The sequence below is a fragment of the Oryzias latipes genome, chromosome 13 (assembly GCF_002234675.1).
Source record: "Oryzias latipes chromosome 13, ASM223467v1".
Lineage (NCBI taxonomy): Eukaryota > Metazoa > Chordata > Actinopteri > Beloniformes > Adrianichthyidae > Oryzias > Oryzias latipes.
Window position 1 is genome coordinate 26132919 of NC_019871.2, and position 14049 is coordinate 26146967.

At 38.2% G+C, this 14049-nt stretch overlaps 1 protein-coding gene across 8 annotated transcripts in view; it reads right to left on the reverse strand.

Moving 5' to 3' along the window:
- kirrel3 (kirre like nephrin family adhesion molecule 3) overlaps nt 1-14049 on the reverse strand; it is a 185772-nt gene that overhangs the window by 53857 nt on the left and 117866 nt on the right. For 5 of the 8 annotated variants that reach the window (XM_023961937.1, XM_023961939.1, XM_023961934.1 and 2 more), the window contains exon 5: nt 4323-4492. In XM_023961937.1, coding sequence (XP_023817705.1) covers nt 4323-4492 — 170 coding nt within the window. The remainder of the gene's footprint in view (nt 1-4322; nt 4493-14049) is intronic. The other 3 variants (XM_023961938.1, XM_023961936.1, XM_023961941.1) reach the window with 1 other exon arrangement.

Sequence of the window (14049 nt, forward strand, 5' to 3'; positions counted from 1 at the left end):
CAATCAGTAAACAGCTTAATGTCTGGAAACCTGTGACCTGTTTTACACCACATACAGAAAAATAACATGTTTTTTTGAAGCTCGCCAACCTTAAGAACAAAAATCCTCTCTTGACAAACACTGCATGTAAGATTTTCTATAAATTTAACTGTTTGTTCAAGGAGAAAATGTATTTATACAGCTATAATTATATTTGACCCAAGGTGTTATATTTACATTTAATAAAGCGTTCTTTTTCTATTCGAATCCCGACTCTCTTCTTATTGCATCTGATGACCTTTTGAAACATCTCACTCATCCTCGAAAAAGCCAGAAAATTTGGCATTATTTAACGAATGTACTTTTACTTACCCTGTAAGTAAAAGATATTTATGTAGCATCAATATTCTAATAACCTAACACACCTCTGACTTAAAATCAAATGTTTATTTCAAACACCCACTTGAAAGTTCTCGAAAATTCAAAACAGTTAAATAAGGTCAGAATCGTAGGTGTAATCACATTATTAGTAAAGAGTAGTGATATAAACATTCAAACAAACCCAACAAGATAAAGTAAACAGCTCCTATCACTTGTATTTAGTACTTCCTGAGCCTAATAACGTAATTGTCCAAGTCATTTTGGAGCTTTTTTTGAAGGAAAAACGCTATTTTTACTAAGCAGGTTATATCTTTTCATTAATATTGTCACAGTGAGTTTAATATGACTGAAAGAATTGTGCTATAAGGCTAACAATATTTAACCCTGTCAGCTTTGTCTACATATCTTAATATAAACCATTAAGCAATGGTGAACATAAATATGGATACAATGCAAGTCCTGTCTTTGTTTAACCCTTGTGCTATCTTAGGTAACCCCACCCTTACATTGACGTGTTCTCCCTACCATGACAAAGGTGGATAAAGGTGGAAAGATTTCATGTAATCCATGGACACCAGTGAAGATCACAAATCATTGAAGAAAAAAGGTTCAGAGCACTGTCTAGTGGGTCTAGATGACCCAACTCCCAATGTTAAAGTGCCTAGGATAGCACAAGGGTTACAAAATGTCAGATGAGAATTTCATTATGTCATTCCGTTTTTGGTGTTATTACACCTTTTGGGCTGTAAGAGAAGATTTCCGACAAAACAGAACCAGCAAAAATAAATAAATCCACACTGTATTTCATAAAAGAAAGCTGAATTGATAAGGTCAATACGGACAAAATAATTCTTTCTTTCCTGATATTATTATTCACCGTCTTCTCCTTTAGTGATTTAACCTGGCATTAATCTGTGACACAATTTTCCTTGGAAGCTGAGAGTGTGAACAATCTGCAGTTCCTCACAGTGGGAAGGTAACATGAAAAAGTCATTGCTGTTTATTTAAACACTTTACCACGGAAATAGCCTCTCTGTCTCCAGCTCACCTGTCAAAAAATATGTGTAACCCAAAGAGAAGTGTCATTATTTTCTTCTGACTGACTTTTTAAAAAAAATTTTAAAGAAAAAGTGTCTTAATGCGAAAACATACTCACATCAGAACTACTTTTCAAACTTGCAGGCTGAATGTGGTGACGCTTTTGAGAAGATGGGAGTTCAGTATTTTAGAGGAAATGGAGGATTTTACAAGAATTCTGTTTTGTTTATTTCTTTTTTGATTCCTACTCTTTTTGTTAATTGGGGATATCTCTCAATCTTGCAATACGGTAATGCTTTCCAAAGCTGCTCTCATCAGTTACAAATATTGCATCAATGCAGCTGCCGGCATGTGGAAACTAACCTAGAGTTTCACCAACTCTGATCATCCTTTGATCTAATGTAAAAATGTTCCCAGTGGTCTTTCAATAATGATTATCGTCTTTTCCAAAGTATAAGTTGACCTTTTTTTCATGGTATGGTAAGGGGTGTGACTTGTACTCAGGAGCACAAGATCTTTTTTTTTTTTTACATTTGCCCTTTAGCAGTTGTTCTTACTGTTAACCACTAGAGGGCACTGTACGGTACGTGAGCGTATCAGTATTTGCTGCTGAAAGCAATGCAGAAGAAGAAATGTCGTGCAAAACAAACATGGGCTATGTCAGAATTCCCACCTTAATCCTTAACTACTACAAAACTAAATAGTGCAGGAATATCTAGTGCCCTGGAGTTTAAAAGCAATTCGGACACCATGCTCACTGCTTTTTTCAACCCGCCGATTTCACGAAGTCGTCTAATTGATATGAGCGTTTTATGACAACTTATAAATCCACTTTGTTCTGATGATGGAAACGTTGATAGTTTATAAGACATAATACATCAGCGTTTAGTTTATGAACACATTTTTGGACAAGCAATAAGCATCGGGTTGCACACATTAAATAAGGCAGCATATGTGAATTTGATTTGTAAGTGGCATTTGGTGTGAACTTAGCAGTATGTTGGGCTAGACGTATTTATTTATTTTTTTCATAAATAATTGGACTTTTCTCCTAAAAATGAAGCTTATACTCCTGAATGACTTGTATATTTTTCCTTTTCTTTATTATGCAATTCTTATGACTCCTGCGACTTATAAACCAGAAAATGTTTTAGCCTAAATCAAAAAATACCTTTGTCCTTTTTTTTTAGGACGTAGCTCCACAGCTCGGCAGTAGTTTATTAGAAATTTGCCCCCGTTTTTTATCATTACCCATCTATTTACGCAGTCTCCCGATAGCTTACAGCCGCTCATACACCCAACCTAACATTACTGAGGAAACAAAAACGGCAAGCAATCCAGCAGTACAGTTCTGAGCCACATTCCAGCTCAGATGAGGAAAACAAAGATATACATGGATCTATTGGACTACAAGTGGATGCATCAGAATTGAGCAAAGCGCGGATCTTGTGGCCCGCCCAGCAAATCTTTTTATGTCAAATACGCTCTTTTTCCATCTGCATTTTTTCTATCTGCTCCTGATTCACAATTTGAATAAAGAAATACTCAGAAATGCAATTTTTGAGCAGAATTTTCTCAAAATGTGCCCTCCACTATGAAAAAAATGCCACAAAAAACATATTCAAAACTCCAAACACACGATTTTCATACTGCTCCAGTGAAAAGTTTTTGGTGAGGTCACAGCATTGGGGGTTCAGGATATACATATTGGGTACTCATCTGTGGGTCACAACTCTCATTATGCCTGACACCATCAGTAAAGCCATCTCAGCAAATCCTCCACCACATCTGCTCAAATTAGACCTCTTCATCTGTGGAATATGAGAGCCCCATCAGAGGAGATCATTATGTTCGCAAAATGTCCTCTCACTGCTCTTCGGACCCAAAAAAGTAATCTTCTTTTAATTGAGTCCATTGCTTTTTAATCTTATGCAATAGAGATAAGGGTGGAGAAGCATAAACTTGGGTTCAGTGCAGGCATCCATCAACTGCCAGCTCAGAGCTTCTCTGCATCTGATGTTGCTCAAAGGGAGAAGAGAAGGAAACTCACACCCCTAACAAACAGCCCCCCGCGCCATCATTTGATTCCAAAAGGCCTGTTGCTGTGCTCAGGTCCAGTCAATGGCATTTATCCACTCTTTGAAAAAAGCCGATAATGGGATGAGGCGGCGCAGGCAGTGAGCGAAGGCAGGGGAGGTGTTAGTGCTGTGAAGTGCCAGGTCTCTTTATGCGCTTTGTTTAAGCACAAAGTAGGACAGGCCCTAGTTGAATGGATGATTAGCCCTAAAGGCTAATGCCAAGCAGCCGTCTGCGCATCGAGGGGACGGCAACACCAGACTGGTGGGATTAATAAACTTTTTACATAACGGGACATCAAAAGTAGGAGAGCGCAATCTGCTGTTAAGATGCCACCACGAAAAGATTCAGGCCGACTCCGGCATGAAAGGTGCCATAGTGGATGATAACAGGTGGGATGGTACAAGCTGTTGTAGGATGATATCAAAACAGCAGAAAGAAATGCCAAGTTATTGATAGTTTCCTGATCTCGCCATCTGTTGTTTTGGGCTCACAGAGGAGAGAAAAGAAAGAAAGAAAAATCCCACCACATTTGTGGACAAAACTTACTCTGAAGAGATTTTATTTCTAAAAACATGTTGAACAGTGAGACAGAACCTACCAGTGAATGTGTCAAAGAGCGAAACATTTCATGGTTGTTTATCGCATTGCTGAATTTATTTACAGCAAAGTGTCAAAAACAGATGTTTTTATTTCATTATATCATTGAGCTAAAAAAAAAAAAAAAAAAAAACAGAAAAAACAAGGGAACATAAAAAAAAAAACATGGATCTGAATAAGATAAATCACTTGGCAACACTTTACCAACACATTTTGCATCAGTTATACAAACCTGCGATGACACACACCTCTATGCTTACCTTGGAGTACATGGCCCCGTTAAGGACCTCTCCATTACGCATCCAGATGATCGATGCTGCAGGCTTGGCATTGTCAGCATGGCAGGTCAGGTTTAGGGGGTCACCGGCCCTTAGGCTCACAACCGGCCCTCCGCCGATGACCGGGTCATCTGGGGGAACTAGAATCAAAGGGGGAGAGTAGTAAGTATACGGTTACCAACAGGTGGCTGATCCTGTGCTTTGTTAACACACTCGCTAGTTGTTGTTTTTTTTTTTGATGATTTACAATACGCATCCGTCTTCAGAACAAAGGTAGAGCGTCTGACCTCTGATCCCAAGGTCACATATCCTTGGATCAGACACTGAACCCTACATTGCTTCTTATGCAGCTTTAACGCCATCAGTGTGTGAATGTGTGTGTGCATGGCTGAATGGGACTCATGACTGTAAAGCGCTTTGGGCCTTAATGAAGGTACAAAAGCAGAATGTAAATATACGCCATCCTGAGTGGCTATAACGAGCATCATCAAATCAATGGTAAATGTCACATGCAGGGATTCGTCAGCATGAAATCAAATCTTACTTTTAAGTTTTCTTTATAGTGAAAGCATTTGCTTTCTTACAAGAACAGGAGAAATAATTGTTATTCAATAATTGTTAAATAGTGTTTAGCTATATTATATATATATTTTTTTTGTTCTCTGGTTTTTTCAAACCTGTAACTCTACCAAGGGAAACGGATGACTACAAAGAACAATGTTTCCATATTTCTCATTAAAAATAAATAAATAAAACAACAACTATCAAGTCAGTTATTACTCAAAGACAGAGACATGCAAGCATCGGATTTTTAAAAATCTACAAAGAAACAGCTGATTCGTTTCAATACGCTCTGACACATAAAAAGCTTGGGACTGAGAGAAGGTGCGCTTTTATGTCCCCATTAAAAGTAAGTCAATCAAATACATAACTCTGATCACACATGCAGCTGACGCGGGTTTCTTCTCTATTCCTCTCAGTGTTGACAAAAACAACACAGAAAGAGAGCATCACAACCATGTGCGTGCCTCAAATGGCACAGATCAAAGCCCAATTCCTGTTTTACCCATGAGTTGATCTGTTTTTTCTTTCTTTTTTTTATAAAGTGAAGCTGCAGTGAATTATTGATTGACCTCAGTGCTCATTACAATGCAGATCTGGGGCAAGAAGAAATCAAAGGCTTCAGGCACATGCGATATTCCCTTGCAATAACATCATGATCGGAAGAAAAGTTGTTATGGATTTGAATTCTTTTATCCAACAGACCTGGGGTGGATAGAAAGACTGTAAATGTAATTTTGGGTTTGTTTGAAGATTTAATGAAACTTAGTATAAAGATGTTCTTTTAAGGCTGCTTTAAATGAGAACATGGGGTCACTGCAGTGTGGATGTAAAGAACTACAGACTGTTCTGGGTACTGTCTACATGAATGTCTTCTGAGTTTATTTTAATTGAAAGCTGATAAATAATAAAACAGTTTTTTTTTTTTTTTTGTAACTTGGATTAAAGCTGCAGTTACATGAAAAAAGTATATTACCTGAGTCATCTACTACTGTGAACTGAAACATTATTGCTGTAGGAGTCTAAAGCTATAGGACAGTTTATAATCCAGTAACCAGGAATCCTTATTTTCTATTTGTTCTCAATGTGGAACTTGCTGCTTTTCTACATTTTTAAAGCATTTTCATTAAAAAATAAACTAAAATAAATACTTATATTAAGTACCATAGGCTCTCCTAAAGAACTCAAATTCCAAATAATTTGATTATAATAAAAAAAAGGAAATTAAAATTGAGACATGTAAACATTGGAGAGAAAAAAAACATTGAATAAATTAAATGCTAGAAACCTTTTTTTAATGTCAAACTTAACTACTTTTTATTAATAGTTATAAAAAATATACACCACAAAAACAGAATAAAAGGCCCTAGTTACAAGAAAACATATTTTTATTTGCCTCATAAGTCATAGTCTTATTTTCTATTTTTGCAAGAAAATATATCTCATCTAGATGCTTTTCAATAGCAAAATAATCTATTTTTAATTTCAGTTATTTATTTCAAGCATTAATTGTAGTGAATACGATAAACACATTCACATAAATGTATTAAATTCATTACAGAAATATTGAAAAAGATAAAAAAGCAAAAAACAAAGACACACTCAAGTGACATTTGATTGATAAATTATAGTGATCATTAACTAGAGTCAAGTAGAGCTTGATTTATTGCTTGACAGTGGGAATAAGCGAGTCCACATAATCCCACTCCTTTAAAATGCACGTTTCCTAGTTTAAGAAAACATGCATTAATGCCTGAATGTTTTCTGAAGATAATCAGTCATCAATAAGTGGACTGGAATTTGTTACTTAAAAAGAATCTATCTGATCAGAACTGGATTTCAAAAACTGTAAAACTATCAAATGAATTGGGATTATATAAACTTGCTTCTTCCCACTCCTTTCAAGCAATAAATCAAGCTCTACTTAACTTTAGTTAATTATCTCTATATTTAATTAAGCAAATGTGATTTAAGTGACTTTTTTGTTTTGTTTTATTTTTCTGTCTTCTTAATTTATGCATTTCAACATTTTTGCAATGAGTTTGATAAATGTGTAATTTCTTTATTGCTTTGACTACAATGCTTGAAACAAATCAATAAATCAAATCACATCAAATGACTAGAATTTTTTTCAATAAAATAAGAATTCTTGGTAAGATCATTGTTCTTACCTTATTGGAAAAATGTGTGGATATGTAAAGGATTTTTTGGTCTTTTTTGTTTTGTTTGAGATTTTTTGAACAAGGAGCAACAAACTAATAGCAAATATTTTTTTTTTGAAGAAGAATTAGTTTCACACCTTCTTAGTTATAAATATGAAAAATGAAATGACTCACGAGATCAGACAATTTTCAATGGTAATACAAGTTGGTTGATAATCCATTTTACCAAAGACAAGCCACATTTAGAAGCTACAGTCAATTTGTTGGACAGGGGTGTCATTTTAGTGAAGCATTCAGCAGTGAAGTCTAAATTTCCACTCCCAGCTGAACATCTGAATCCGTAAATGCAGCTTCCAATATGGGCTAATGTTTACCATGTGAGGCTATTTCTAGGTAGCTCTTTTTGTTTTTAAACTTCTTCTTCGTCTCTACGTGAAGAGGAGGAAGACACTGGGGAGGTTCATGCCGGCATAATCCCGTCAGACGTGAGAGTGGGCCGGTTTACAAAAGTGAGGAAGACTCTGCGTGAGCATGTGGACACCTTCTGCTCTTTTCTGCGCCATTTGAAAAACAGGGTCATCTGGATCACAACAGTTTTGATTTATTCATTTGCTAAGAATAGAACAGGTATGTAAATGAGCATAGGAGCAAAAAGACAAACTCAGAAAAAAAAAAAACCATTATGCATTTGGAATGACACTGGAGAGAAAAAAGAGACTCTGGGGATTGCTCGATGACAGTTGATTGGAAAGATCCTGTGTTGGCTTGCTGTCTGAGCTCTCCAATGAAATATTAATTAAATGTCAAGCATATAAGGCAGCCATAAAAGGCTTCACTATATGAGGAGAGGGGGAGATTAGATAGGAAAGACTGCATCACCAAATATGTCCTTTGGAGCTCAAACCAAAAAAGCAAATTTGAACAAAAAATACATCATACATCAGTGCCTGTAAATGAGGTGAAATTGTCACTACTAATAAATGTACTCAGACTTTCAAGGATCAGAAGTGACTCTATGCTTCCCTGTGGATTCCCTTTTGGCATTTAGTCCCAGTTTCTGCGATGATTAAGTTTTAAGTTTCCAACTGAGAGATGCCAGAGCATGAGAGAGCAAAAGAAGTTTGAGATTTCATGCGTAGTGGACTTACATGGAAAAATGCAGACAACCCGTGCTCTGATGCACTTCAAGGTCACGCCTGTCTGAAAGTGGGGGCTTGCTTGCCAGCTGAGGGTGAATAGTAAGCTCGGCAAGCAGATGAAGGACATGCTTGGCTGCCTCCATCCTGCAACATTCAAACCTATGCACCTCTGTCGCTCAGCGTGGTTGGCAGAGACTGACGATGTGATACCATCAGTGACAGTCTGGACAGATATTGTTGCAGCGGAATGTAAATAACAAAAATCTGGGATACAACGTGTCATCAACCAAACAGTACAGTGGAAGACTGAAAGTCAGACGATTTTGAAAACAATTTAGAGGAAATAAAAAACCAAAAAGTAAAAAAAAAAAAAAAAAATACGGATCTGTTGATGATTGGGAGTCTGTGGTTGACTAATAACATAGACACCACTGTATGGCACATGCCTGTGAGATAAGTTATGACCCATTTATTCATTCATTAACAAACAAGGACACTCAGACCCACATGTCCACACCGACCCAGCTGGGTCTTCTCAATTTGGAAGAGAAGTAGCTCAATTCCTGGATGACTGAGTTTTGAACCGCAATCAAGTTATCCGTGCATTAAAAATACTTTTTTAAAATGTTCTTTTTTTAAATAAATAAAATTAGCCAATTGTTGTTTTTTTGACATTATTTTTCAACTACGTAAGCTCTAATTGCCACTTTGCTGTTCGTTAGAACATTCATTTGTTTTGTAAATCTGTGTAAATGTCAGGCTTCCGCGTTTAAAACTGTCACGTTCATGTGTCGCTACACAAGTTTTCGGGCTCTACATACAATATGAAGCCATTGAACGCACATTGAAAGTCAAGCCAGTTAAATTTTGACCAATCAGGGGTTTGGATTTGGATTTGAGTCCAGATGGAACTACATGACACCTAGTCTTTCATATATAGTATCAGAGCTGTGAAAGAAATTTTTTTACATTTTTTGTGCTGCTTTTTGCTATTGTTTTGGTGACAGTCCAGTGTGAACAAGAACCCGCGTTCTTGAACCCGCATCACATGCCCTGTTTGTGTTTAGCCCAACAGTTGCAGGACAGCAGCTCTGCCTTTTGCATGACTCCATCCATTCATCCATTTTCGGAACCCGTTTTATTCCTTACTGGATCACAGGACTAACCCGGCCACTGTTGGGCAAAGGCAGGGTCCACCCTGGGCAGTCTGTCGCAGGGCCACAATTCCACAGGATGGCAAGACTCCTCTAGTCGAAAATTCAGCTCCACCTACTTCCAAGAGCACCTCAACAGATACCATAACAATACTACAAAAAAGGAAAGATTCTGGCACAAAATAGAAGAAGAAAGAGTGTAGATCTGCCCTCTTATAAAGGGAACAAAGCAGTTCCACTTTATTCGGCAATGCAGGAAATGTTTGTATTTTGGATTTCCAGGCTGATGAAAGCACAGATGTCTACTAAGGAAATGGAGAGGAGGGAAGATGGGGGTTGATCATTACCCTAACATCCATTGAACATACAAATGACTAAGAAAAAGTGTAAAAAAAAAGTGTTTATCCTTGGAGAAGTCTCTCACTGATCCTGCCTGATGGCTGCCAGGTTTGACAGCCACACAAAGGCTAAGCCTCAAACTTGAATCAGCCATCATCATTACTGGGCTGTTTGCAAACTTGGCAGTCCCTAATGGTTCTAAATTAGCTCTTTACTTTAGCCATTCGATGGACTTGGCGTGAGTAGTGTGGTCAGTGGTACAGATTGATTGCTCCTCTTTAATTAAAGGGCTGACTCACTGCTAACCCTACTCTTTTCACTGATTCTTTTTTTTCTCTGCAGGTAAAATAATGTAACCCCCATTTCAATGCTTTTAGAAATTTGCATTCTACTATGCATGCACTGTGGGCAGGTGCACATTTCACAAGTATTCTGTTGATTATAGGCTTTCCACATATCAAAGACAGCAGACTGGAGACCACTCATGAAAGACTGCATGCCTATCTGTAATAATAAATGATGTGAGGTGGGTTTTCACAGGAAAAAAAATAAAAAGCTCCAACCAGTTTATTACTTCAGTCAATTGAAAGTGTTTTAATAGGGTTATATGCTTTGATTTGTCCTTTGATTCAGTGGCTTTTCTCAGATTGCAGGTATTAAGATCTGTTACAAGTTCCCAGCAGCTGTTCTATGCCTCAGGGGAAATCCAAATGAGTCTTTTAAAATTCATATTGACCTGTCTTACTTGGTAAGTTAGACACACCACTCTAATTTGCTTTCAGGCATGCAGATGTCATGGACATCCCTCACCTTACCAATTCTACAAATGCTAGACACACAGACTGTATATCCTGAAAGCCTGAACTCCTTAATAAAAAAGAGGGGAAGGGGCTGAGATGTCAGAAAGCAGGGACTTCGGTGTAATAATTTCCTTTTAGTGTAAAATCAAAGATATCCATAAATGAGACGGAGGCCTATTGATGAGTAATTAACTCAACAGAGCAAGGCTGTAAGTTAGTAACCTCCAGGATGAGCCTGAATAAACCCTGGGGGTTGTAAAGCTGCCTTTTGCTCTTTGAGACATGAATTCTCCAAACATCAGTCATAAAATTCTCCCCCACAAAACATAAAAGTTGAATTTATGTGAGCAGACTGATTACATTCAGTATGGTTGTGTGAAAAGTCGTTTTCAGGTTCATGCTGATGATGGTGAACCTGCTGAGTGTCGGGGCCAGACCAATATCAGTGGTCTCTCCCAAGCAGCAGATGAAATAAGCTAGAACCCCAGCTTTCCAGGAGTCTGAGTAACAGAGAAAAAGCAATTTGGAGGCAAATGAAGAAGTGAAGGCTCCTCACAAGCAGCCGGGAAGTTATAGGGGAGGGGGAAGGCAGCGTGTTGCTGCTGTAGTGTTGTGCTTCGACAGACGTGTCCTGTGCAACAATGAGCTTTCTGTCTATGTGACTTTCCTGTCTATTTCAGACAAATGCTCGCATGCGTTGCTTGTCACCATACTGGGTTCCCTTGCATAGTTTCTGATGGATAAATCAGTAAAAAATAGAATTTAAAGAGGAGCAGGAAAGGTATCCCATCACAGGTGGACGCGTGAAACATGTGTGGCTCACTGGCCCAAATCACCGGCCCTTCTTGAGAGCTGTCAGTGCACATCTGCTTAAGAACCTGAGAATCTTCAGCCAGATGTGTGCAGGTGCATTAACACCCACACATTAGACAGGGACAGGAAAATAGGGGGAGAGAGAAAAAGAAGCTGAAACAGTCATTCATTTCACTCCTGAATTGAGGTGCAGATGGCAGTGACAAACAGTGGGACAGAAGAAAAGAAAAGTCTGAAAATATTGCTAATTTACACAGAAACCACATGGCATCTTGGGGGAAATAGTAGAACAATAGATTAAAAAGAAGAAGTGAAACGTAAGGAAGCAGCTGGAAACAAATGAGAAGCAGAAGTGGGAATATTAAAGACTCAGGTATGCACTGCATTTAAATAAATGCGGGATGAAAAACATTTAGTAAGTGTTCAGGGGTGTCTATGACGAGTGCCAAGAAAAATGGAGGGAAGGAGGGATGAAGACGAAATGAGGAGTGGGGGAGATGCCAGAGCTGTCAGATATGTGAATCACTTGCTCTGTCACACCATAGCCATGTGCAGCCCCAGAAGCTGCTCTCCACACACTGGGGAGGATGCTGACATTGCTGAGTTGCACTTTGAGTTTGTGTGTATGTGTGAGAGAGAGCGGGAAGGCAGTGTTTTTTGGCTTTCATTCTCCAAATTGAAATTAAAAAGTATCGTCTCCCTGCGCTGAACATTTGTCATTAAGTGTCCTTGTGGTTTGAAAAGTTTCTTCATGTCAGTCATCAGCACACTAGAGGCAGTTCCAGCCAGCTCTGATGTAAATTCAAATCACTTCAACACAGTCTGTGATGTTGATTTAGCAGAGCGCAGATGTATTCACGTTAGCTCTACTTTTTCAGCTGGAATGCAGGGAGAGAAAGTGGAAAAAAAAAAAGATCCTACATGCCGTCTGTCAACCATAATCATGCATCTGTTCACAGCCTCTCTGATATCATGGATGCAGTTATCAGCCCATCTCGTGTTGCAGACAAAATGGCAGGAAAGGCGGCGCAATCTGGATGTTAAAGTCTGACTTTCTTCAAGAATGACTGCCGTTTAGGGAGACACCTTATCTCCACTTGAGCAACTGAGATGCTTGGGTACATCTTAAATCGGCCCTTGAAAAAGACAAATTGGCTACTTAGGCAGAAAGCTACAAAATGCAAGAGTTTTTCAAAACATGCAGACACATTTGGAGCCAAACCGTGAGATAGATATGGGTGGATATATATTACATGAAAAAAAAGTGAATGGAGAAATGCAATCTTGTATTTTATAACTTACATTACGGTTCAAGTATCCGTCTTTTAGCCTTAACTTTCTTTTTTTTATTGATTTAGCTACTTTTTTGCTCTTTTAAGTGTGCAGAAGCGATCCGTCGGTGAAAGTTTTCCATTTCCAGCACACTCCTTAACCATTTTCCACCAGAGGCTTAGCTACAGTGTTGACATTTTTTCAACTACTGTGGCTCTTCAACCGCTTGGGCAATTAACGTAATTCCAGCGGATTCTTAAGCAGACAAAAGCAGCCTTGCACTGATGTGCAACTCCGCACAGTAAACCAGCTGATTGTGTTGCAGAGAAAAGCGGCTTTGCATCGACATGAAACACTTTCCGTCAGTAAAGTCTTAGAATGTACAATTGTCACGTTTGTGGTATGTGCATCGTAAAATATTTGTAAGGATAATGTAAGTTACATGCACTTATTATATGCAAGGTATTCTGCTCTACAGTGCCCTTACACTCCAGCCATTAGGGCAGTGTGTGTACTGGCTCCTTACTGAGCACATGATTGTGTAGGTAATTTGCCCATAGGATAACCACAAAAATTACACTCTGATTATTTAATTTGCTCACTTAAAAAAAAAAAAAAAAAAAATTCCAACCACATGCCTGCGTCTCACCTACTACCCTTAAGTGTGAAGTGTACTCTACAAGCTGATGCCCGCAGCAGGCCCGTAGTAAACTGTGGATGAACGTTTTCACCTTTCTGAGTTGTCTACAATCTCAATATTACCTGCGTGCCCCATAAAGATTTGTCCACTCTTTACCCATATTCACCTGTGAGGGCAGTTTATTGTAGTTTATTGGTTTATTGCGTTGCATGTCAGTGCAAAGCAGATATAAAAAGCCACTTTTCTCTGCGTCTGAATCAGCGGATTCATGTTGATCACATAAAAAGGTCAAAGAGAGTGTGTTATTTAGGTGTTGCCAGGGGTCGAAGGATACATGATTTTAAAAGTCTGCTTTACAAAGACTGAAATAGTACATGTATGTTAATTACCAAGATGTAACATTATTTTTGTGAAACATAAACTCATAAAAAAAAGACTATTCTTTCAAGGCAGTGTGGGAATATTAACATGACAGAATTTTTTTTGCAATGTATTAAAAAAAACTACCATAAATTCCAAACTATAATTAAACAGGTATTTTAACCAATTCCTAGCCCTACAGTCTTTCTATTGGCAGCATTTATAGTGACATTCACGGACCATCAGTCTGGATTCTCTTTCTTTGCCATATGAACTTCAAATTCCTCCGCAGTATTCTTCATCTTTCTTTTCTCCTTTGCGCTACCCTGAAAGTTCATTTCAATTACTAAAAAAATGGCAGCGTGATCCTTGAGAAATAATGAATCCAGACCTATCCAGAGAAATAGCTGATTTAGCTTTGTCAGTTGGGAGCTACAGCAACAAAAGATACCCTTGG